Raw genomic sequence first — 25,954 nt, 5'->3', positions numbered from 1 at the left:
CTACGCTCACGACATGCGATGTGTCAGTCCACATCATCGTCGCCCACTGAGCATGTGCAGAACAGGCCCCCAGCCCTCCACGTGCGCTCCGAGTGTGCACGGGGATGAGCTTGTGCACGTCCCCAAGGGAGTCAAGTGCAACTTTAATCATTTGTTTATTTGTTGCGCCGCCGTTGACGTCCCTCCAGTTGTGCTTGTTGTTTGTTCTCCCGTCAGAACTTGGGTGGCTTTGTTTGAAACCTTCTTCGTCCTCACGGTGTGAGAGTGTGTCAGTGTTACATGAAATCTCTCCTCCAGTCGGACTCCCAGATTGCTCTGCTTCTAGCCATATGGTGCCGAGACTAAAGTTCAGCAGCTATTTTAGGGTCCTGTGTTTTTTTTGGTTTTGTTTTGTTTTGTTTTTTTTTTTTAAATAATTTGCCATTTTCATCCAGGAAGCATCCAACCTGTTCTCTCTGTATCTCCCTTCACAGAAAAAATCTAATGCAGAAGATTAAAAATGCGGGTTTTTTTCTCTCATTCTTTCTGTTTCTGTTGGTTTAGATGAATCTATTTGCCCTAGGGCTCATCACACAGCTTTAGGAAAGTCAATATTAGTCTGTTTTCTAAATCAGGATGAAACTCAGATTTGTTTTTCTTGTTTTTCTGTTTTTCTTTTCAGGGCAATTGCTCCACGCTTCAGCGACTCTATTCCCTTTGACTGGATACAAAATAATTGTACATGCCAGCTGTGGCATGTTTTTTTCCCATTGTCTAGAGAATTGTGTTTAGATGCTGATGAAACGTGTCCACACGGATAGTGATCCTCCAAAGATGAAGATGGGAACAGATGCACAGAGATAAAGACGCTCAGATGGTTCCTGCAGTTTACCTTTTAGACAGAACAAACATCTTTTCCTTCTATCTTAAATGGAAATATCTTGAGCCAACTGAGTGTTTTATCCCACCACCAAACAATTAGTCGGAAATGTTAACTCTATGAACACCGAGCAGTTTCTGGGTGTTTTTTATTTGGTCCTGTTACATTTTTACTCACTGTGGGCTCGTTTTTCTCTGCAGTATAAAGTCCTGCACCTCTATGGAAACAGAACAACCATGGCTAGAAGGAGAAATAACTCAGAAATGTCTCCTTTCAAACCCTCTGGCAGGTTTTTTGTTGTTTAGAAGGTTAAATAAATGACTATCACATCATTCAGGAGATATTTTCTGTGTTGTTTTTCACTGAAGGGAAAACACACAGCGACAAACACACACATGAAAAAAAAATCCCTCTGTGCATAATTAGCCAGAAGTGTGAGATATATAATCACTGCATTCATAATGGGCTGGACAGCTTCCGGTTCGTGGTGGTTTGATGAGCAGAGGGAGACGTACTCCAGATCCATAGTGCTTCACACCTCGTAGCGAGGAATTCATGATGGCATATTTGACTGTAATTTATCACCACAGATAGAGATAGGAGAAACGTGACATGAAACCGTCCTTCTGTTTAACCCAGAGAAACCACTGACAGCAGAAGATCACACAGGTCCTATTTTTTTTAATGAGCTTTCCTCGACAGCACTGAAGTTTTCACTCCTGCAGGAAAATGTCACGAAATGTTGACATCAAATTTGCTTCGTGTTCCCCTCAGGATGAATTCTGCTGTACAAGAAAAACAAATACTTTGGTTTGTATCTGAATATTTGGAGAAATAATGACCCTTAACTACAACATTGAACATAGTAAATATTATATCTGTATATCAGCATGTTAGCAACATTATTGTGAGCATAAAATCAGTAGTGCAGCTTCAGCTGTACATCAAAATCTAGATGTGAGTGTCCAGCGAACGCGAAGTATTGTGCTTAAGTGAAGTTTTTAGATTCTTGCACTTTAGTTACAGTTAAACCATGTCATAATTATCCCCATTTATGGTGGTTTTTTTGGTTTATTTTACTTTTATTTATCCATGATGATCTCCTGAGATCAAAATATGCTTTTGGGAAGTAACTAAGTACATTTACTCAAGTACTGGACCTAAGTGAAATTTTGATTTCTTATACTTTACCGGAGTATTTCAAACAGTTGAGGCATCTCATAATAATCCTCATTCACAGTCTTATTTTATTTATTTTACCTCAGCCAAAAACAGCAGTGGTGGAAAGTAATTAAGTACATTTAAGTGCAAGACTTGAGTATATGTACTTAATGGCTGTCCACTGCTGTCGTTTTTGGTGTTTTGAGGTAAAATAAAACAAAATATGACTGTAAATGAGGATTATTAATGTTAATATAATAATAACAACAAATATGCACAGAATGATACATATATTGATAATTATAATAATACATATGCACTACATATAATGTAATATAATATAATATAATATAATATAATATAATATAATATAATATAATATAATATAATATAATATAATATAATATAATATAATATAATACTCATATATCAATATATACATTCATATTAAAAATATATATACATTACATATAATAGCTAATGATAATTAAATAATGTTATATAAACAATATAGATAAGAATGCAACAAAATTATTGTTTTTTATTTATTTAAAATTTTTTGTTTAGTTGTTTTTCTATTTTTTTCAATTATGTTTTTTAAATTGAAGTCTATGTTTTTCAATGTTTAAATTGTCTTTTCAGTTTAAGTCTATGTTTTTACATTTAAGCGGTTTGTTTTAACTTTAAGCAGCTTGTTTTAAATCGCTTAAAACCAGTCAAGTATGCTGAATTCAGGTGACTCCCCTAAAAGCAACACACCAGCTACTGTTTACACGTACACAGTGAGAAATGTGTATTAATCTAATTATTCATTCTTTAAGAAATAAAGACGGTGTTTTAGCTTCTTAGCCTGCTAAATTCTTTCCTTCAAGATGAATGAAGCCAAAAGGAATACAAGACGGTGGTAGTTTAGTTGTGCCTCCTGAATTTTTTTCCATGAAGGCTCCTTCCACTACTGAAAAGAACATGTCGACCTTCACTGTCTTTTTGGTTGGACATAGGACGGCTTTGAGATGGATTTTCTAAATCCTCACGACAGTATAATTTAAAATCAGATCCTCTGTTGTCATTGCTGCCTTCACTAATTTTTCTGTGGAGCCAAACACCCTGTAGAGATCTTTCACAATAGCCTTGGATGTTTTTACTATCTTTTTGGTGATTTTGTGGGTGAAGACTTGGGCTGGTCCGAATAGGAATTTCTGGGCTCTGGATATTTGAGCCCAATTAATGACGAATATCCATATATGTATATATGCAGGTATTCCGAGTATTCGGATCTCAAAATTAGTATGCAGATACCAACACTATGACCGAATATTCGGATATTTGGGTCCAGCCCTAATGGAGACGTTAATCTCATCCAGCGACAGCTCGGACAGATGGTTTAGGATGACCTGGAAGTCCTTGATGGTGACTCTCTGGATTTGTGAATGCACTTTGTAATCACCCTCAGTCGCAGAGCTTTCATTGCATCAGTCTCTTCTTGAGACTTCTTGGTGTGAAAATCTGATGTATTTAAGGAGCAGCAATGAAATCCGGTATCTGCAGAAGAAGAACTCTCTTTGGGCTCAGACTCTTCGACAGGTGATACCAAACTACTCAGGGACTCTGAGTGTCTGAGGGCTACAACCGGTGTAGAGAAATTAGCCTCATCCTCCCTGCAGATGGATTTGGAAGCAGCAGCGCTGGAACAGAAACGGGACTCAACCTAACTGGTGTTTGAGACCATCTGATGGAGGCTACAGGGACCTCTTACTCTGTGATGCAGCTTTCTTCAGGTGGCGTTGCTATTTTTGTGATGAGGACTTCGATGTTGGCCAACGCTGCCGATACTTCCTTGCTGTGGGAATCCAGTGGCTCCTGTGCACAAAGCAGCAGGTTCTGCAGGAATTTTCCCACTGTGTCCTCCGTCATCAGACGCAAGACTTCGGGAGAAAAGTAGAGCCGAGTGTTGCCCACTGAGTGAATCAGAAAGACATTGACCAACCATCACATGATCATGTGTTTTATTTGTCAGCTCCCTCGAGAACTTCCTGGCTTCTGGACCTGATGCTGTCCACAGTTTTCTGGCATTTTTTTCCAGCTTTATTTGACTGAGTTAAAATGTCAAACAAGTCATCAGCATCGGGTTTGATGGAGCAAAAATCAAGTGTAGTCCGACGTTTTCTGGCACCGAGCAGCGTTGGTGTGTGTCAGTATGGCCCTGAGAGAGCAGAGTGAGCGCACTAACACACACATACACACACATACGCACACACATGCACACACACGCACACACGCACACACATGCACACACACACACACACACACACACACACACACACACACAGACAGGTCCATCCCGCTCTGTACCAAACTGTAATATAATATGCTGAGTCATGAGAACAGCAAAACAGCAACGGCCACAGCATCTACACACACACACACACACACACACACACACACACACACACACACACACACACACACACACACACACACACACACACACACACACCTCTCCCAAATGCAGTTGGACAACCCCCCACCCCCTCACCGTCTTACCCCCCGATGCCAAATACAGCCAGCGCTGCCGGCTGGTTTCCACGGCAACAGGCTGAAAGTATTATATCATCAGTAAGGAGGAAGCGGGGCAGAGTTTGGCACGAACGCACACACATGTATCCCATAGCGCTTCCCTCCCTCCCCCCTGTGGAGCCCTCCGAGCCTAACCCGGCCTTACGTAAGATTCCCGGGAGAGGTGACATTATCAGCGCCAAGACGGAGTTGAGGTTCATCGTGTTCACACCGAGGCGACCGTCAGCACAAAATTAACTTGTATGATTAACAGTAAAAACACATTAACATCTAAGAGCACTTTGTAGTAATGAAACATCTGTGTAGGACCTGCAGGGGTTTCTGCTCTGCTGGGTTCTGCTTTACTCAGTATACACTGTAAAAAAAGTTTTTTACAACTAGTTCTTATTATTTTACTAATTTTACCAGGTTTGGTAAATTACAGATAATCACTGGTAAAATCACAGAAAAAACTGTAGCAATTTACATGTCAAAAGTTTTAAAAAACGTCAATAGCTGTGAATAATGTTCATATATGAACTCAAGATATTTACAAATCGGAATTTGTTGTTTTACAAGGCTTAACCTGAAAATTGCTTTTTACTGTATTTAAATCAGCAGAACATATGATTATTTTTACAGATTTTTGTCATTATTTGAAAAAAGTCACATATATTAAAGATGAAAAAATATAATAATTATCAGAATAATAATTTTTAAACTGTCAAATTGCAGAATTTCCCTGTTTTGCTAGATACCAGATAACAACTAGAAAAATCACAGAATGTCAGGTTAATTTACATGTTGACTGTAAAGAGAGACTGGAACTGTCATAATATTAATATCCATAATATTTCTGCCACTACATATTTTACTGTAATTAAATCAGGCAAATAATATTTAAATCCGGAGAGAATATTATTATTTTTCAGATTTTTGCCATTATTTGAAAGAAGAATCACATTTATTAAAAATTAAAGCACTGTCAATTATTTTTAAGCATTATTTTACAGAAATTCTATATTTTATGCAGAATTTTGTTGTATTCCAGATAATATCTTATAAAATATAGAATAATTTACACATTGACTGTAAACAAAAAATAGAAGCTGAAACTGTAATAACAGCTACATCAAAAACCTGCATTTTTATAAAAAGCAGTTTGTTTTTTTAGAACATTAAACTGTAAAATAAAAGTATACTGTATTAATGTATTCAAATTGGCAAAAAAAATGTTATTTTACAGATATTTGTCATTATTTTTAAATAAATTTTATATTAGAGGTTGAAAATTTGTATATACTTATTTAGCTGTTATATTACATATTTTTGTTGTTACGTGAAATTACAGATAAAACTAGTAAAATCATTAATTTACATGTTAACCATAAAAAACAGGCCAAAACTAAACATAATGCCCGTATCTAAAATCTGTATTATCACAAATAATTAATCATTCTTGTACAATGTATGACCATAAAATTACACAGTTTTACTGCATTTAATTCAGCCAAAAATATAATTTTCAAAACTAATTTTAACTATTATTTTCAGCATTTTCACAACTTTTGAACATTACAATATTCCATTGTTTTTTTGCCAGATTTTCTTACTTTATTTAGGGATTTTGCTTTTTACAGTGCATGAAGTGAGCATCCAGATATTACTTGTGATTAGCTCTGACGTGTAGCTAAAATATGCAGCAGTCAGTGATTTTCCTGCTCTTGATGGCAGCAGATCAGCAAAGCAGAAAGAGAAAGAGAGTCGTAGCTGGGGCAGAGCAGCGGAGACGGGGGCTTCCTGGTTGTATACTTTATATTTAAACAGCAGAGATTGCAGGAATTCCCCACAGACTCCGGAGCATCACTCCACCTTTCCAACCTCAGCTCCACGCCGGCTATAAATAAACATGGAAGATGGAGGCAGTGAGGGGGCGACGGTAGAGATGCTGAGGTCCGCAGGGATTCGTACAGTAGATGTGTGAGGGAGAGTTTCAGGCCAAGACATCTGCATGTGAACAACCCTCCACCTTCATCTCCTTTCTCAGATCCACTTTTTTATAAATACTCTTGCCCACATCTGCGGTGTTATGTGATGAAATGATTACAGACTTAATTATCCAACAATGAATTTATTTGATAATTTTGAATGCTTACGGTCTTTTATGACGTTCTGTATAGAAGGCATGTGTTAACTCTTGAAATGAATGTTAACTTTTTTTTTAAAAATCCAAAACTACATTATTTATCAGCCAGAAAGAGAAAGAAAATCAGAAACAAATGTCAGAGCTTCAACTTTCCGATGGTCTGTGAACTAATCATGTGCTGTTCTTTCGGAAATTAACCAAATCTGAGCGTAAATCGCCTTATTCTGCATGTCTCATTTGAAAATTTGCCAAAAATAATTAAGTTACTCTGACCGTATTATGTAAAAAAAGAAAAAAATCTGCTCTCCTCATCGCAACTGTGAAGCCATTTGTGACTCAGCTGTGACTGACGGTCGCTTAACAAAAATTCAGCAAAAAAAGGAAACATTTGTCTGAGCTGGAAACGGAAAAAACCGGAAGAATCATCAGATTTTCTTGTGTGGCATGAGGTTTTATCAGAAAAAATATCAAAATCTAAGCTTGGAATAGAAATGTTTCATTAGAATTACGTTATCCTGCATGTCTTATTTAGAAATAAGCTAAAAATAAACAGAACTTGAGTGTTTGAAGTTGTTTTTAATATAATTTACTAAACTCAATCTGTGTCAATAAAATAAATGTAGCATGACTCACAAGCAATATGCACAGGAGAAAGTGGACACCAAATTTGTAAAGGTTGTTAAAGTGTAAATAGTAAAAAAATGTTTTTAAACGTTTTTAATTTTAAGAAGGTTGAGGACTCCTGCAGAACAATAAATGTGCAATTTAAGAATTCTCTAACACAAACCATTTACTATATAGTATGTTATGGCGCTTGGAAGAATGTTGTGCATGCGGAAATGTTTTTTCCCATTTCTTCTAAAATGTAAATCGAAATTCAACTGTTTTTCTGATGACGACAGGGGAGACAATAAATAAAAGTCATCCTAGATCAATAAAGTAAATGCAGCATGGCTCGAAAACATTATGCAATTCAGCATGGTGAAACATAACTAGAGTTTTTGTGCTAAATCGAGCAAGAAACACCACATTTGTAGTAAAAATGAAAGCTCTAATTTGTGGAGTCGACCATTTTTCCCATTATTAGTAACTCCTGTAGGCACATTGAGATATTGACCATGCTGTTTCTACTTTTTTAAATTTTTGTAAAATAAATAATGAAAGACATCTTATACTACACAGAAGACACTTCTGAGTTCTCTCTACTCCTTCATTGTTGTGTTGTTTCCATAGATGTGCAGGACTTTATATTACAGCGAGTAAAAAATGTTAAAGGAGCAAGTAAACAGAGGGTTTAAGTAACCTTGAAATGAACAACCTGAGCTTGAGTCATCAATCAATGTTTACGCACTTCTATGAAAAAAAGTGAACCTGGAGCAATTTATTGTTGCTCTGCAGTGAAGGTGGGCTCTGAGCTTTTCTTGTCTGTCAGTAGAAAGCTGGTGAATGTGTGGGTGAGCAGCATAAATACATAGTGTGTGCAGAGATGTTGTTACCTTGATATAGTGCTCCTTTAATAGTCAGATGATTACGTGTTCGTTTGACTTCAGTGCTTGTGTCGGTCAGTTTACTGGATATATAACAGCATTTGTACACTGTGAGTCTTTAGAAGCAGAACAACTTAAAAAATGTGAGTTAAGGAACCAGCTAAGTCACCACAAAATGACGTTCCTGTCAGTTTTAATTTTTGGGATATAAGTTATTTTTGTTCTCCAACAAATGTATTTTGTGTGGTCGTAGTTTGAAAGAGCCACAAAGTCCACATAAGGAGGTCGGATTGAAGTGTAGCTTTTGTTTTTAACTGTTTGCTTTCACTTTTTACTTGCTGTTTAGTTCAGTTTAGGCACAAGAACTAGGTGGTTAGGTTTAAATACAAGTTACAACAACAAGGACATGGTAGAAACTTTACTTACAACACATACGCAGTAAAATTTAGGAAACGTATTTGGGGGTAAAATTCAACTTGTACACTACACTGATGCTAACTTTAGGCACATTATGGATTTTCCTGTTGTCGTGGTGACATTGTCAGCAAAAATAAAAGCTGGATCCTGATGCTGGGAGGGCAAAAAGACTTGTGTTCACTCTTGCAGCCAACAGCAGAACATTTGGTGGGTTTTACTCGTAGCTCAGACATTTCAGATTTAACAGAAGCAGCTCTAGAAAGTTAATAAACCTGGCGGACTGAGAGGCAGCTGCTCATTCTGAGTGGTTCACCCCACAGTAAAACACTGTCATTTTACTGGCACACTTTTTGATAAATAAATTACTATTTTTTTTAAACTGCAGATTTTTGATGTGGACATAATTTAGAAGTGGGCCTGGTTTTTGTTTATTTCTTTTGCAGGGCATCATCTGTAATTTAACAAAGTGGTTTTAAAAAAATTAGGAATTACCAATTTTCAATCTTTATTATTGTTTTTTTTTTCAAATAATGGCAAATTATTTTTAAATCAGTTCAATTACAGTAAAATTGTGTAATGTTACTGTAATTGAACTGATTGAACAGATTTTTAATGTGAATAATATTTCAGTTCCAGCTTCTTGTATTTTTCTTTTATAGTCAATATGTAAAAATTTTTTTCACGATTTTTCTCGACATTATCTATAGTTTAACATCTTATTGGCTTGTAAAATCGAGGAATAGCAGAAGTTAACGTCTTTGAATCTGAACAGCTTTTAGTTCAGACCATCCAAATTTGAATCAACCACAGTAAAAAACACAGTAACAATAGATTTTCATGACAGGGAACCTTTAAAGTTGTTGCAGCCTGTTGAGTCTGTTGACGTCTGACTACACTTCGTAAAGTGAATGAAGTAGGGAAAAAGCATCCAGTCGATGGAGATGGCCTGGAGGAAAGCCTGGAGGTGTAAATAAGATTTTAAGGAGGTGGAAGGCACAATGCATAAAAGGCAGATTTGGCAAATGTGCTGAAGCGCATCAGCTGGCATGTTGTGCTTGTTTATCTGAATGTGTTCAAGGCTGCATAAAGTAGAAGCGAAGGTGCAGAAGTCGTGCTACATGTGGTTTCAGATCTCCTCCTCACAGCGGTTTCCTCCAAATTGGCTGGTAAATTAAAGTGGCATGAGATGACGCAGCTCCGCCTGAACGTGTCCCCCTGCAAGCCGAAGCCTGATTGCTGATTGATGCATTGACTGCCGCTGATTGTGCATCACCAGTTAGAAGCGGGATGATTGCAGAAAAGGGGAAACAGTGGAACTCTCTCCAGCCTTGTTTTTCTGTGTGTCTTTGTGCCTCTTTGTGTTCAGTGCTGGTGTGTTTTGGTGTGTGTGTGTCTACTACAGCCAGCACGGTAGTTCAGGCCGGAGCACCATCAGCAGCTTTTAAAGGTTCATCAAAGTGACCCCACTTATAACTGCTAGAATTACCAGGCTGACTTCACTGAAAATAAAAATAAATCAAGTAGTGAAAATCTGTGAAAATCTGGGAGCAGGAAAAACTGTGGATTAGTATAGTGTATAAACTGTAAAAAAAAAAATATATCTGTAAATTCAGACAAGTCAATTTTAAAAGTAAATTAAGTTATTGTACTAGATATTATCTGCAATTTATCAAAACAGAGAAAAACTGTAAAATAACAGTTAACAATAGCAGCAAATGTGTGTAAAATAGTTATATTTTTTGCTGATTTAAATACAGTAAAAAAAAATTCTCAAATGTTCAAATGTTATAAAAGAATTAATTACTGTTGTGAAAATACAGGTATCCGATGTGGATATTTTTCACAGATTTTGCCAGTTTTTTGTTTTGTTTTTTGTTTTTTTTTTACACCCAATGTGTAAATGAATATGTTTTTTTGTTATTTTACTAGTTATATGTAATTTAGTAATATTAGAAATTGTAAAATATTGTACAATAAAAAGCAACTATTTCTAAATCCTTAATATACATATTTTTTCAAATGACAGCAAACATAAAATAATTATATTTTTTACTGATTTAAAAACAGTAAAAAAAACAAAAAAAAAAAACAAAGTTTAATTTTACTGCCAGAAACTGTAAAGGACCAAATTACCATTTCTAAAAATCCACATTTTTGATGTGGAAATTTTATGCAGTCTCTATATGAAAATGTATAAATTCTTCTGGGAGCAATTTTTATTTATAATTTATCAAAACAGGAAAACTCTGTAAAAATAAATTACCATTATTAAATCCTTAATATACATATATTTTTAAAAATTTTGCATAACAGCAAATGTCCATAAAATAATGAGATTATTTCTTACTTAAATATATCACAGTAAAATATAAAACTGGATGCTGTAGTCACTATGTAAAATAAAAAGGTTTTATGCAGTTTTACCAGTTATCTGTACTTGAACAAAACAAGAAAATGATCTGTCATATTGTGTACATATTTTTTTGAGTACATATTTTTCCTTTCAATTAAAGAAAAGTGTCTGTAAAAGAGCATATTTTGCTGATTTAAATATTATTTTTATTTAAATATTATATAACAGAATGGTGTAATTTTGCCTTTGCACACTGTTAAAGAACAAATTGGTATTTGTAAAAGTACAGACTTTTCATGGGTATATATGTTTTTGTTTTTTGATTTTTACAGTCAACATGTAAATTAGAATTTTTTATGCAATTTTACTAGTACTACAAGAAAAATGTGTCAAACCATTTCCCTTTAAAAAAAAAAGGAAATATCTGTCAAATAATGATAATTTGTGGTCATTTAAATACTGTAAAAGATTGTGTAATTTTACTGTCAAATAATGAATAGTTGCAAATCAGAATTTATTGAATTTTTTATTTTCTATTTTTTGTAGATTTTACAGTTTTGGCCTAGTTTTTTGACGCTTCACATGTAAATTATTGGATTTCTTAAGTGACTTTACTGGTTGTTAACTGTATAATCTGTACAACAACAGTAAATTGCTTCTAAAAATTACAGTTAATGATTTAAAAAGGTAGATTTTTTTGCAGTAAACGTTACTTTTTCCTTCTTGATCTTCGTATTCATGCCATCAGCCCACATGGAGCCTCCTTCCTTCCATCCTGCCCTCCTCCCATCCACCACCAGCACCAGGACACATGTATTTCTTTCAAATCTCCAAACATCATGCATAATGCACCGGACTCTGCATGCAGCACATCAGAACGTCATTGCTAATGGCAGCAGCAGAGTGTCTCCCATCAGGTTCAGTCTGTTATTTGTTCCTTCTTTCTGCCACTTAAACTCACTCTGCCTGGAGGAGACTCACTCTGTTGCTATGGAGTTTACGGATACAGTCGAACGCACTTAACCGGTACGAGTGCTGATGCTGATGAAACAGATCAAATATGTTTGTGTGCAGTTTTTTTAAGCTCTTTGTTATCAACATTATAGGATGCACAGAGTAATTTAATTATGGGAGTTTTTATTTAGCATCAAGCAACTCTGACGGGAAAAATATATTTATTTTATTGCATTTTTTATCCATTTTTACCGGGTATCAGCTTTATTGAGCACAAACCCACACAAAATCCTTTATTTGCATTCACTGTTACTCAGGTGTCATAAAGAAAGAGCACAGTTCTTCGCCTTCTACCTCTTCAACCCTTTCTTCTCTTCCTTCTTTTTCTTCTGCTCCTCCTTCTTTTTCATCTTGTTATTCTTCTCTCTCTTCTTTTTTCTTCTTCGTCTTCCTCATCTTCTTCTTCTTCATCTTGTTCTTCTTTTCCGTGTTTTTTCTTGATCTTGTTGCTCTTCTTCTCCTTCGTCTCTTTCTTCTTCTCCTCTCTTTTCTTTTTCGTCATCTTCTTCCTCCTCTTCTTCTTCTTTCTTCTTCATCATCTTCGTCGTCTTCTTTTAGTCTTCTACTTTTTTCTCCTTCCTCTTTTCCTTATATATTCTTGCTCTTGTTCTTCTCCTTCTACTTCTCCTTCCTCTTCTTCTTCCTCTTCTCCTTTTCATCTTCTTTTCTCCTTTCTCTTCTCCTTATTTGTTCTTCTTTTCTTTCCTCTTCTATTTCTTCTTATTTTCCTTCTCCTTCCTCTCCTCTTCCTCCTTCTTCTTCTTTTATCTCTTCTCCTTCTTTGTCTTCTTCTTCATCTTCTTCTTCTTCATCTTTTTCTTCTTTCTGTTCTTCTTCTTCTACTACTACTTCTTCTCCTTCTTCTTCTTCATCTTGTTTTGGTTTAATTGGTTAATTTAATTTGGAAGCGTATAATTTTTTTGCGGGATGCAAAGCTAAAGCTACTGGTGGATTAACTGAGTGTGGTCTTGTATGGTGACCTACTGTGTCTTGTAGACCACAAGACACAGTAGAACATAACAATAATGCTCTGTGCTGAATGTTTGATCTTTTTATAGAGCTGTTTCAAAACCATCAAATAACATAATCAAGATATATTAGCAACATTATTAAGGACATAGTAAGTCTGCACATCATTGCATGTGATTTTACGGTCATTTGAGATGTTCTGGGTCAAATGTAGTGCAACAACATCAAACCACTACAGCTCAAAGTCAGGATACTTCAAAAGCCCAGTTGTAACTGGGATGTTCATGCCCATGTGAATGAAGTTATTGTGCTGAGAACAGTGACGAGTTTCATCTTACGTCAACACAAACACACACACAGAGAGAAAATCTCAGTAGCTGTTGTGTCTGAGCTGCTTAACCTTCAGTCAGGACAGTTTATCTACTGGATGAGTGGCAGCAGACAGACCCCAGGAGTCTGAGAGTGTGAATGTGTGAAGGCAAAGTGAGACATGTTGGACTAATTGTGCTCAGTCAGCTGTCAGTGTTGCTGTACAAGGCCACATCAGGTCAATACAGTCACCTAATTTGTACCCATCAGCCACAGCGTTGAAGCTGTATTAGACTCCAAGATGTTATTAAGCCCTTCAAACCTCCAAAGTCTGCTGGCAGGATTGAAAGGCATGTTAGTTTTTTAAAAATCCAAAATTAAAACATTCACGAAAGCCAAGAACTGTAAAAACTGGAGGAGTTCTCAGATATTCAACTTTTCACCAGTCCTTGAATGTACCATCTGTGGGACATTCTGGAAAACTTAACAAAATGTATATTTATCAAAATAATAGAAATATCTGCAAAATTATGTTATTTTTTGCTGATTTAAATACAGTAAAAATAGTGTAATTTAAGAGTCAAATGCTGTAAAAGAATGAAATCATATACAGTTTTTTGGTGCTTAGTTTTCACGTTTCGCTAAAAGCACTTTATTCTTTATGTCTCATTAAAACATTTGCCCCTCCATCAATGGAGAGAAAGATTAAAGAAAGTGTATTTAATGGAAAAAATAACAGCAAAACTCCATTTGAAATTAGGTTTCTTTATGAATTTATGGGCCCCAATTATTGCTTACTTTAATTTGATTTAACAGGCCAGGGGGGATGTTTTTGTATGAATTGCAGGTGGAGATGTAACTGTACTTGTGTCTGGAGTGTGTATTTTGACATGTTTCACGACCCTCTGCTGCTTTCTAATTCTTCCTTGAACGTAATTCTTGTCTTTAGGTGGGTTGAGACGATGCCATGAGTTTGTCATGTTGAATGTTGGTGGAGAATTGTATGTTTGTTTGTGTTTATCATGTGTTCTTGTTTGTCCATTTTGAGTTGCATATAAATATGTATAAGGACATGTAATTTAAATAAAAACTTGGTTCAAAAAAAAAAAACATTTGCCAAAAATTGGTTGTGCCAACCAGAGTCTGTAAAACACAAAAATTCTCTATTCCTCAAATGTGGAATTATTAGCACTCAACTGCAACTAACAGTCATGTAACTAATTTTCAGAAACTTTTTGGCTGAACTGCAGGCTGTGTTTACACAGAACACAGAGGAGATAATGTTGGAAACAAATTTAAAGAGTATGTTTTGTTATCATTTTTCCACTATCCGTGTGGCACTTGAAAAATAGTGTTTATGTTGCTTCCATTTTTTTCTTTTTGTAAAATACATCATCCAAAAGAACTCAACTTTAAGTTCATCTTTTTTAATGGTTTATGGCATTCACTAAAAGGGTATTGAATTACAACTTCGTCCTACTGATTTTTCTGAGTTCTCTCTACTTCTAGCCATGCTTCTACTGTTTCCATAGAGGTACAGAGCCCACAGTGAGGAAAAATGTAAAAATAAAAATTAAAAAATAACACACTGAAACTGATTGTAGTTCAGAGAGTTAAGACGCCTCCATGAATAACACTTCTTTTTCCCCCAGATTCTCAAACTCAAAGTCACCTTTGGCAGATATTTATAATTTCATTTAGCAGACTCTTTCATCCAAAGTGACGTACATCTGAGAGTAGATAGAACACCAGGTAGGTAGATAGGCAAGGCAGCACTAAGGAAAACTGTGTCCTGACTGGGATTTGAACCACTAATCTCCTGTGCTAAAGCCAGGGGTGTTGGTCACTGAGATATCCAGCTGCAATCTAGCTGAGATCTTTGGAATTTGGATGCTAAATCGACACCTTGAACTCTTTGTCATGTTCTTCAAATCATTCCTAAACAATGTTTGCAGTGTAGCAGAGATCTTCATCCGTTTGAGAGTCCATCGGTGAATACTGCTGCCATGAAGGGTCTGCAGCAATGTTTAGGTGTTAAACTAACATCCACATGAATGCAGGATTCCAGGTTTCCATGCTGAACATTGTCTAGAGCATCAAACTGCCTCCACCACTTCACCTTCTTCTCTTCCCCAAGCATGTCTCTTTAATGTAGTGGCTGTTTGGTGTATATACTTAATGCATCTTTCTGTACTGACATTACAGCAGTTTGAGGCTCAGTGAACTAAAAGTTAACCCCTGATACGTTGTAGTAGCATGTAGCAGGTGCTTGCTGTGTAAAGAGTCCTCACATTAACCTAAACCAGACGAGTGGATGGAGGTGAATACATCTGCTGCCTGAGTCTCTGCGGACATGACGAACCATCGTGTCCACTCGGCAGGACTCAGCTGCTGCTCATGCAGAGCAACACTCACCTCCACCTGGCCACACTCCCAGAATCCACTTCTGTCCGCTGATGCACAGCTTCCAGTCCAGTTCGACCGCGGTTATTAAAACTCTGTTTATTTGCTGTGCTTAGTTTCATCCCTTTAACGTCCTCTCAGCTTCCTTTGTCACTGTTGCATTGCCTGCTTGTATGTTGTATAATTCCAGTTTATTTCAACATTGCGTCGCACTCTGAACCTCAAAACTTGCTGGTTTAAGAAGTGTGTTGTCTTTTAAAAAACTGCTAAGATTATACCTGTGATCTGCCATTATGTTGGAAAATATGAGCTTAAAAATATATTTTTTCAACATTGCCTACCACAATTTATATGAGCAGATCTTAACTTTTTCTGCACCATAAATATAGCATGTTTTTTTTATACAGACATTTTTTTCCTACTAATCTTGTATAATCATAATTGTTATCTCAGTGTGTTTAAATAGATGCGAGTGATGAGTGTGTCTGAATGAATGTGTTGAACCAAGAATTTCATTACACGCGCAACTCGTTTACTCATTGAATCCTTTAAATCTTTTAATTCTCCATTCTACATGTCTCATTGAAAGAAGTCTTTAGAACTAGCTGTTTGAGCTAACCAGATTTTTCAAAAAACTAAAAATTCTGCACTCCTTGACACATCTGTGAAGCCATTAGTGACTCAGCTGTGACTAACAAAATTCAAGGACTGGGCTGCAGGCTGTGTTTACATAAAGCAGCAACTGGATTAGTATGAAAACTAATTAAAAACATTAGTAGTAAAATATCTGTGGTATGTAGAGTCACAGTTTTGTTTTGTTTTTGGTAACAGATGTGGACACTTAGAAAATTTCATACATGTTGATTCCAGAAATGTTCCTTTTTTTGTAACACAAACATTCAAATATATTCACCTATTTTTAATGGTTTATGGCATTATAACTGTTCCTTGCTGCAAAAATGCACATTTTTGAGTTCATTCTAATTCTAGCGATGGTTTTTCTGTTTCCACAGAGGAGCAGGAATTTATATTACAGAGAAAAATGAGCCCACATTGAGTAGAAACTTGCAGAAGCTGCTTGGATGACAGAGTTAATATAGCTGTTGTGTCTTAATAAGCCATGCTAACTTTGTACTCTCCACCTCCATTGTTGAGGGACAAAAGTATGCATATTAATCCAAAAAGCACAAGCTCCTGAAATCTGAAATGACATAAAAGCATTTTAATGTAAACTGTAATCCTGTAAAATGCTCCTCCACCTTAGAAAGTACTCAACACTTTGCTCTTGTGTTTTAGCTTTTGTAAACTGTAAATAAAGGAGGCAGCTTCCCCACATGCAGCACTGCGGTAAAACATGCTGAGAGCTCCACACGATGACAGGCAGTGAGTGGACAGTCGCTGTTTGGGGAGTTGGAGGGTTTTTAACAAACAGCATGTCTGTGTGCCAGCAGCATGTGTTTCTGATTCAGGTTTAGAAGGAGCTCAGTGCTGTGAAGTGGAACCTCTCAGTGTCGGTGTGTATAAAACACCTTGTTTACACAAAGCTTCGCTGGGTTTCTTGCGTGAGTGTGTGGTTCTGCATGTGTACTTATTACCTCTCGTGGGAAACTCTTGGAAAAGTAATTAGCTGTTTGGGTTTTATCTGGTGGCTCTTTGAAGACTGAAACAGTGATTTTGATAGATTTGGTCAGTTTTTCTTCATCATTGTCAGTATTTCTGTTGATTTTGGCTTCAGACAGGAGGGTTGTCTTCCTCTCCTGTATACTGTTCCCTCCCTTCACATTGGCGGCTGGCATTTTGGCAGGATTGAGTTTGAGCGAGCTAACACCGGCTTGCAACAGTAAATATTAAACACATCCAGCTGTCGTGGTGAGATGGCTGTCTGCTGTGCTGCTTTGTAGCCTCTGTGGCTTTTTAACAGGCTGCTCTGCTTTGTGTTGGGCTTAAGAAGTTATAGCAGCAGAATACAGTACAGGGCAGGACTGCAGCTACTCAAACAGCAAGATACTGTGGATGCAAATAGGTCAACAGAGTGGAAAAAAGGTGCAGGAGTGGGAGAAAACAGTGGGAAGGTTGTGAACTATTCTTTCTGCGCTTATTTTCTCTCTGTTTTGAGGGAGTTAAAACAATATGACATGTGGGTGGAAGGATATTCACTCACAAATGGATTATTCATTCATTCTTTCACCTACTTGTGGTTAGCCTACCTTCCTCTTAAGTGACTGTGAATGATGCAGAAGGCATGCCATGTAACCTCACCGCAGTATTTCTGATTCAAACCTCCTTCTTGTCTTTCCTTGCCATCAGAGGCATTTTCTGGTTAAGAAATAATAATGCAAATATGCTACAGTACAATGGTCAATGTTGTGTTATCTGCAGAGGTTGAAGAAGAACTAAGATCTTATGTAAGGCATCAATAACAGTGTAGTTACAAGTGAGAGTCATCCATTTATTTCACACGTCAGTGCAAGCAAAGTAAAAGTACTTGTCGTGCAGTTCCGCATATTTCATTGTACCATTGGATTCCAATTATTTATAAATATCTCTTTAATGTTAAAGCTGGTAGAGGTGATTTAACTTCTTTGTGTCTGCTGCTTGAGGATTTCCCCTCTGGCATCAAAAAAGTTAAGATAAGATCTACTTTATTGGCCCTCAGTTGTCATGAACCATAAAATTAGCCATAGAGACTAAAACCATATTTTGCTTCAGGTTGTAGACATGTTTCTTTCCGCTCCGAAGTTGGACATTTTAACATGAAGGTCTATGGCGACTTGCTTTTAGAGACAGCCTCAACTTTGTTTTCATATTAGGACAATTCTAGCGATTAAGCAGAAGTTTTTGTTCATTTTTTGAAGGCATTTCCAAAATAGAACAAAACTGTTACTGACCAGTGATCCATATTGCGTAACTGGCCTTCACTGGAAGTGGGGAGCGTTTGAAGCACACCATATGTCATGTCCAGGTTTTGCTTTGACTTATAACACCAGTGTACAAACCGAACACGGGACCAACAATCACTTTTTATTCATCATACAACCAGATCCATTACATTTGTACTAGGAAGTTGGAATTTCCAAGTACCTGCCTGGAAATGGACATTTCAACTGGAATTCACCCTCAGAAAGTTGGAAGAAACTCACAGACCCTGATCTCAGATTCCAAGACTGTTACTCCACACATCAGAAATAGTGAAAGATAAATTGATGTACTGTTTATTAGCATGCCTGTCTTATTTGTGTCTTGTTAAGTCAGTCACACACAGTACTGTCCAAATACCGCATAATGCTTTGTCATTAATTAGTATTGCTAAGAGTTGCTAATCTGACAGCACAGGTTTTCTTGGAAAGGTGCATCTTTGTTTTCCTACTTGTTATACTAGAATGTTGCTCAGATGGGAAGTCATTTCCAGCTTTAATTTCTGACCTCTGAGGTAAATGAAACACAGCACTGACAGCATGTTGCTGTTGTCCTGTTGGGTTGGAAGTTTTTTGTTTATCTTCCACAATCCATATGATTATTGCCAGGGATGTTGGTTGGGGTTGATCAAGAAAATATTTAACTGACTGGTATTGGAATGAACATATGATTGATAACAAATAAAGCATTATCAACCAATAATTGATTCTTTTGTAACACATATTAGATATTTAATAAACAGACACATGATATGGGCAGCAAGGGTGACTCTATGGAGCACTGTCCTCGTCAGTGCTGGCTAGTTTCAATACATGAGTTCTGGTTGGAGGTCATTAATCGCCTCAGAAGACTCTGTCATGGTGCCCTTTTACTAGCTAAACCCCCGTGACAGTATAAGACTACAGCACACAATTTGCTATTCTTGAAATGTGTATAAACTTCAAAAATCATATAGACTATTACTTGCATCAAATCACGGGCCAAAAAAACTTGATTGGAACATCCTTACTTATTATACTGTACTTCATTCCTGCATTGTCATTGCCCTTGAGTGCCTCAGTTACTTGTTTTTTCACCAGCTACTCTTAAGACTGGTCAATAAAATGTGTCAGATTCAGATTTTCTCATGACATCTCATCAACCATTAGCCTCAAACGTAATCTTTGCCTGATGCCTGGCTGACCTTTCCCGGTGAAAGCTGAAATGTGTAGCAGATGTGAGCCGTGGCCTGTAGATGGGATTAAGATTTGTGTGGGTGGACACGATGACAGGTGAATTGATGCTTGCGGGTTGAGATGCAAAGCTTCTTCTTTTGGCCCAGCTCCTGTCACTGGTCTTGGCAGGCCAGGAGGAACTATGGGGCAGAGAGAGTGGGAAAAAAAAAAAAAAAAAACTCCGGCCACCTTTTCAAGCCAAACCCCCTGCCTCTTTTCACTTCTTCCTGTTTTCTTTACGCTCTCTCCATCTGCCAACTTCCCCTCAGCCTCTCCATCTTCCGCTCAATTGTCCTCACATTTCCATGCAGAGTGTTAAACTCCAACCACCCTTTCTCTCTCCTTTGCTCTCCATCCCACTTGCCGTACCCTAAATATCCCTCAGTCTATTTTTACAATGCTCTCTCCTCTTTGCCCTCGCCTTGTTCTCCTACCGTTTCCCATTTTTCTGTTCTCTTCTCGTCGCTCTCCGAGGAAGCATGCTCGTGCACAGTCCTTGGCCAAGGTGCTCTGTGGGCAAAGCTCCTTGTCAGTACACATGAGTTCAGTGGGGATCTGAGCTCGGAGGGTCGACCTCTCTGCTGGGTGTCAGAAAACTTCTTTTACGTGTTGTGTGTGAAGTGTTGTAACTCCAGGTTTCTGTCTCTTGCAGCCCTGCACGAGTTCCCTACAGACCTGTTCACCCACAAAGAGAGAACAGAAGGAGCTGTGGCCCTGCATGTCCTCTGTGTAAGTTTACCTTCACCTGCACAGCTTTGCATTTACAACCCTGTGTGTCACCATTCTTTACTATAATTTGTCAAAAATAAAAACCCCTGAGAATTCACAATTTACCGATGAATTGATCCTACTGCCAAGTCTGTGCATCTAAAGCTTTGTTCATGTCTGCCATCTTCAGTAAGATTCACTGTTGCTGTGACTTATTTCATTACCATGAACACACACATACACACATACACACACACGCACACACGCACACACACACACACACACACACACACACACACACACACACACACACACACACACACACACAACATAGTCATTGTTGAAAAGTATAGACTAGACTGACAGGTAGACAGTGCTAAATGAGAGACAAGTAGGATCTCTTCATTCTATCACGAGACAAGTCACTTGGTGAGGCAAATAATTCACACCCCTTCCTCAGCAACCCATCAGATATGTAACTAATTTCACCAGTCACTAGCATCACTACACTACCAACTAGCATTCTTATGCTAGTCACTACCACCCATAAACAACTGACTAGTATCCTTAGGCTAGTCAGTATAATCTAGGCTTGTCAGCATATGTCAGCAAGCAAGTAGCATTCCTAGGCGAGTCACTTGCATCCCTACGCTATTGACCAACATTTCTTGGCGAGAAAATACCATTTCTAGGCTAGTCACTAGCATCTTGAGGCTTGTGACTGCATTCCTAAGCTAATTATAAACATCCCAAAGCAACCAGCTAGCACTCTTAAACTAGTGTCTAGCATCCTTAGGCTACTGACTAGCATTACTAGGCTAGTCACTAGCATCCATGGGCAACTGATGAGCATTTTAGGCTATCCCTAGGTTAGTCACAAGGCTGGTACCATTCCTTGGCTAGCAACTAGTATTCACAGGTTAGTCATTAACATCCCTAGGTAACTAACTAGCACTTTTAGGCTAGCCAAGGCTGGTCACTAGGACCTTATTGGCAAGCCACTAATGTTTTTAGGCCAGTCACAAGCAGTTCAAGGGTAGTCATATGCTTTTCTAGGCTTAACACAAGTTTTTTTTCTGCTAATCACTAGCATCTCTAGGGTTGCAACTAGCATTCTGAGGCTAGTAGCTAGCATCCCTTACCTACCAACCAGTATTTTAAGGCTAGTCACTAGCATCTAAATCTAGTCACTAGCATGTACAGGTAGACAATTAACAGTCGAAGGCTAGTCACTAGCATCCCTAGGCTAATGACCTTAGGCTAGCATCTACCATTCCAATGCTGCTCACTAGCATCCTTAGACAAGCAACGAGCATTCTTGAGGTAGCAACTACCTTTCAAAGGCTGCTCACTATAATTCATAGGATTGCAAATAGCATTTTTAGGCTCGTCAGTAGCATCCTTAGGTCAAACACAAGGCCGGTCATTAGCATTCAAAGGATAATCACAAGCATTTCTAGGTTAATTACTAGCATTCTTAGGCTAGTCACTAGCAACTTTCGACTAGTAACTAGCATGCCAAGGCTAGGCACTAACATCCTAGGTTAGGGATGCTATGCTTGAGGTAAAACTGATGCTAAAAATGTCAATCATTAAAAAGTATTTCCGGGGTATAATGTGAGTTTAAATAACAAGAAAACCATTTGAAGTACTACATGTTACATGAATAGAACTGAAGCAAATGTAAATAATACACAAAGTGCACAAAATGATTGAATGCAGAAGGGGCAAAAGCAAAAATTTATGTTCAAGATAGCCTGTGCGTGGTTTGTATTAAGCTGCAAGGTACAGGCTAAGCAAAGGGTGCTAAATGTTGACCTGTATAGTGCAGGTTGATACTCGCTGTCAGTCAAGCCTTCTCGACAGCGGCAGCATCTCATGAACTCAACACATGCTTGACTAGCCACAGTAAACTGTCCATTGTGGCCCAGCAGGGATCAGTATGGAGGGTCCAGGCTGCCATCATTCAGCATGCAGTGTTCCAGTACATGATGACCTGTGTTGTGTTGCTGCGAGTCTCTAGGGGGTTTTGACTGTAATGAAAGCTCATGCCAGCCGAGCAACATCTCCAGGGAACTTGGCTGTGCACAAACAGAGCACTAAGAACTCCACAACGAAACATTTTCCTCTATTTGACGTTGCAGGCAATGTCAGTGCAGCCACCCTCTGAGTTAGCCTTTTCCTGCTGCAGAAGTACAAATGAAAGCGACCTTTTCCAGGATGCTTGGATATTTAAAAAAGCAAAAATATGTAGGATTATCATCAGCAGCTATTTTCCCTGTGATGTGTAACCTTTAAAGTAATGTACTCAGTGTCATCTCAGAGCAACTGTGTTATTGTACTTTGCTCTGTGTACAACATTCAGGAAGGACAGTCGAGGCTGATATCTGCAGAATAAACTGTGTTACTGTCATGCAACTACGACTCCACATTTTTACTTTTGGAAACGCAAAGTTCGAATTTAGACATAAATAACAAGCGATGGACAATAAGCCCGACTGTGACTGTGTGTGTTTGAACTGTAATGTAGAAAATATACAGTGAGATTTACCTAGACTGGGTCATTTTATGATCATTTTACTGGACAAACTAATTTGTCCAGTGCCTTTAAGTGCTCTGTTGATCATGACATTTCATTTTGACTTTGGTAAAAGTAACTCAAAGTCAACTTACCATCTTTTTTACGTATTTTTTATATTTTTTAGGACATATTTTTCTATGTTTACCTATGTATTTTTTTTATACTAGATTTTGAATAGGAACCCCCTTGGGAATTAATAACTTATTTCTGATTCTGATTCGTATATTTCAGGAACTTTTAACCACATCTCATTGCCGTGTCAGCAAATAAAGACTTTATCGCTGCTGCACAGAATTCACTAGAAAGGCTCCAGGAAAAGGCCTAATTGAGGATTATTTGTCCAAATTACTCTGTTGCTTTATTTGAATAAATTGTTTAGTCTATCTGTTTAGTAAAAACTAACAGTCGAAACTGTAGATAGATAATATTACATCAAATACTGTACAAATATAAATAGTAATTCATTCTTTCACATTTTGTGACTGTAATATTACAGTTTTACTGTATTTAAATCCACTAAAATATCATAATTTTACTGACATTTGCAGTTATTTTCCAAGTTTTTACAGTTGTTGAACATTACAAAATTCCACCATCAAAAAAAAGCCGTACTTCCAGATTTTCAGTTTTTTGTTTTTTACAGTGTAGTTTGTGCCTTGTAGCTTTTTATGTGTGTTGTCTTTTTGTGTTTTGTGTTTTCTGTCTTAAACTGCTGTATTTATATATTGTAAAGTTTATGTTTTGTGCTGTCCCTTATGTGCTTTGTTGTTGGGATGAGTTTTTAACAGGCCCTGCAGCTTAATATTGGCTGTAAATGCAGTTGTATGTAGCATCGATGGCCCGTCACTTTACATACACTGTAAAAACAATTTAGTATAATTAAAACCCTTGAAAATTTGGTAGCAAGTGTGCCAGAAAAAAAAGACTCAATATTGTGGAAAACTGTAACATTGAAAAACTGCATAAAACAGTGAAAACAACAGCAAATACCTGTAAAATAATTTATTTTTAGTGGATCTAAACGCAGTAATAGTAGTAATAGTGTAATTTTACAGTCACACAAATAAATGTGGGTATTATTTATAGCTTTGGCCTGATTTATTTATTGATTTACAGTCAAATTGTAAATTATGATATTAACTGCAATTTAACAAAACTGGGAAAATCTGTATAATAACAGTTACAAAAAAAGTACCAATCTTTAATCCCTAATATCCAATTTTTATTTGAAATATAGGCAAATATCTGCAAATATATATTTCTCAGTAAAATTATTTTACAGGTGTCTTGTGGGTATTTTCACCATTTCTTACAGTTTTTAAACAGTACAGTATTCCAAATGGCTTTTTCTGGCCCTCTTGCTTCCAGTTTTTACAGTGTTTTTGCAGTGTGTGGTATTAATCAGACTGTTGTTTACCTATCATATATTAGAAACAGCAGCCTCACACTATGAAGCTAAATTAAGAATACAGTTCAGAAAATGTTTTTTATAACCCTGGCTATAGGCCTCCCTCCACCTGCAGGGCTCCTCCTCACTGATAATCAGACTGTACCTGTAAATGTTATTTTCCTGCTGATTTACTGGTTAAAGATCAAAATAAATAGCTGTGTGAGGCCAAATCATTAAAGAAAAAACTTCTCAGAATAAGAAACCAAATCAGAGCAGATGCCGTGTCACCCTGTGGTGTATGTTGTCGGAATAACGTTGCATTAGTAGCAGCATATGGTCCCGGTTCAGGGATGTTGATTTAATCACTGGATTAGATCCTGCTGCCTTTTTCTTGTGTTATTAGTGTTACAAGTGAAGCTGCTGTGAACTGATCCTGAAGGTAGTCACTGATGACTAAGGCTTTGTGTTTTATTTATGAATTTTACTATCTGCTGTTTTCTTGACGTTTAATGCTGCCATCATCACTTCTTGGAAATCACAACCTCAGATTTAAGAATTTCCTCGACTTTATTCACATCAACTAGTGACAAATGTACTTCCAGCAGACCCTCTTTTGCACACAGCTGCTGGAGACCGAGACGAAGGCTGTTGTTTTCCCTCCATCTCAAGCCTAAATCCAGATTAAACCCAGTTATCGGGATTACAGGCGACCTCTGACCTTTGGCTTGACAAATCTCCAGCCCAGTGACTGATGGTCTTGAGCTTCTTCTTCTTAATGCAGACACTCTGAGTGATTCGATGCTCGGCTCTTTCTCAGGTGTTGTACATCAGAACCAGAAACTTTAAAAGCAAGGAATCAGTAGATTTTTACCGTTCTAACAGTGAACATAAGTGAATATATGTGCAATGAGCAATTCTGTCAGGCCAAAAAAAGCCTAATTGTCATATTTCATCAAAATCACGTTATTCTACATGTCTCAGTTTTCTGAAAATTACAAAAATAAAGTGTTTGCACCAGATTCTGTAAAGAACAACACGAGAAAAAATCTAATATGCTTGATCAGAAAAAGAAATGCAGCATGTCTCAAAAATAATATGCAAAAAATTTCTGGATGAAACATTCAGCATGGTGAAGCAGCTTTGCAGAGTAGAGTGAAAAACACCAAATATGTAGAGGTTGAAAACAATCTGCATAGTATATATATCTCTTGAGCACTGTGCATATTTAGAAAAAGGTTGGGATGGGCTGCTGTAGAAAAGACTGAGTTTATGGAACATGTGTATAAATAATTTAATGAACAATCATGCAGTGTATTAGTTTGTCACCAGTCTGTTTATTTTCAGCTAATAGTCAAGGTCAGATGTCATGTTGTTTTGCTTCCAGATTAAATAACCTTCCTCCGGGGTTTTTTTAATGCCAGCGTACTTTAAAAGTGAAACCTAACTTCTCTATTTAAAAATGTAAACAGTG

The 25,954-nt window shown here is 37.2% G+C and overlaps 1 protein-coding gene across 1 annotated transcript in view; it reads left to right on the top strand.

Annotated features, from left to right (window-relative positions):
- The window catches only part of LOC111583468 (sodium/potassium/calcium exchanger 3-like), a 67,234-nt gene that overhangs the window by 19,114 nt on the left and 22,166 nt on the right, over positions 1-25,954 (top strand). The window contains exon 3 of the mRNA XM_055009886.1: positions 20,457-20,533. Within this exon, the coding sequence (XP_054865861.1) occupies positions 20,457-20,533 (77 nt within the window). The remainder of the gene's footprint in view (positions 1-20,456; positions 20,534-25,954) is intronic.

The sequence above is a fragment of the Amphiprion ocellaris genome, chromosome 4, assembly GCF_022539595.1.
Source record: "Amphiprion ocellaris isolate individual 3 ecotype Okinawa chromosome 4, ASM2253959v1, whole genome shotgun sequence".
NCBI lineage: Eukaryota > Metazoa > Chordata > Actinopteri > Pomacentridae > Amphiprion > Amphiprion ocellaris.
This window is presented reverse-complemented; position numbering and strand designations above follow the sequence as displayed.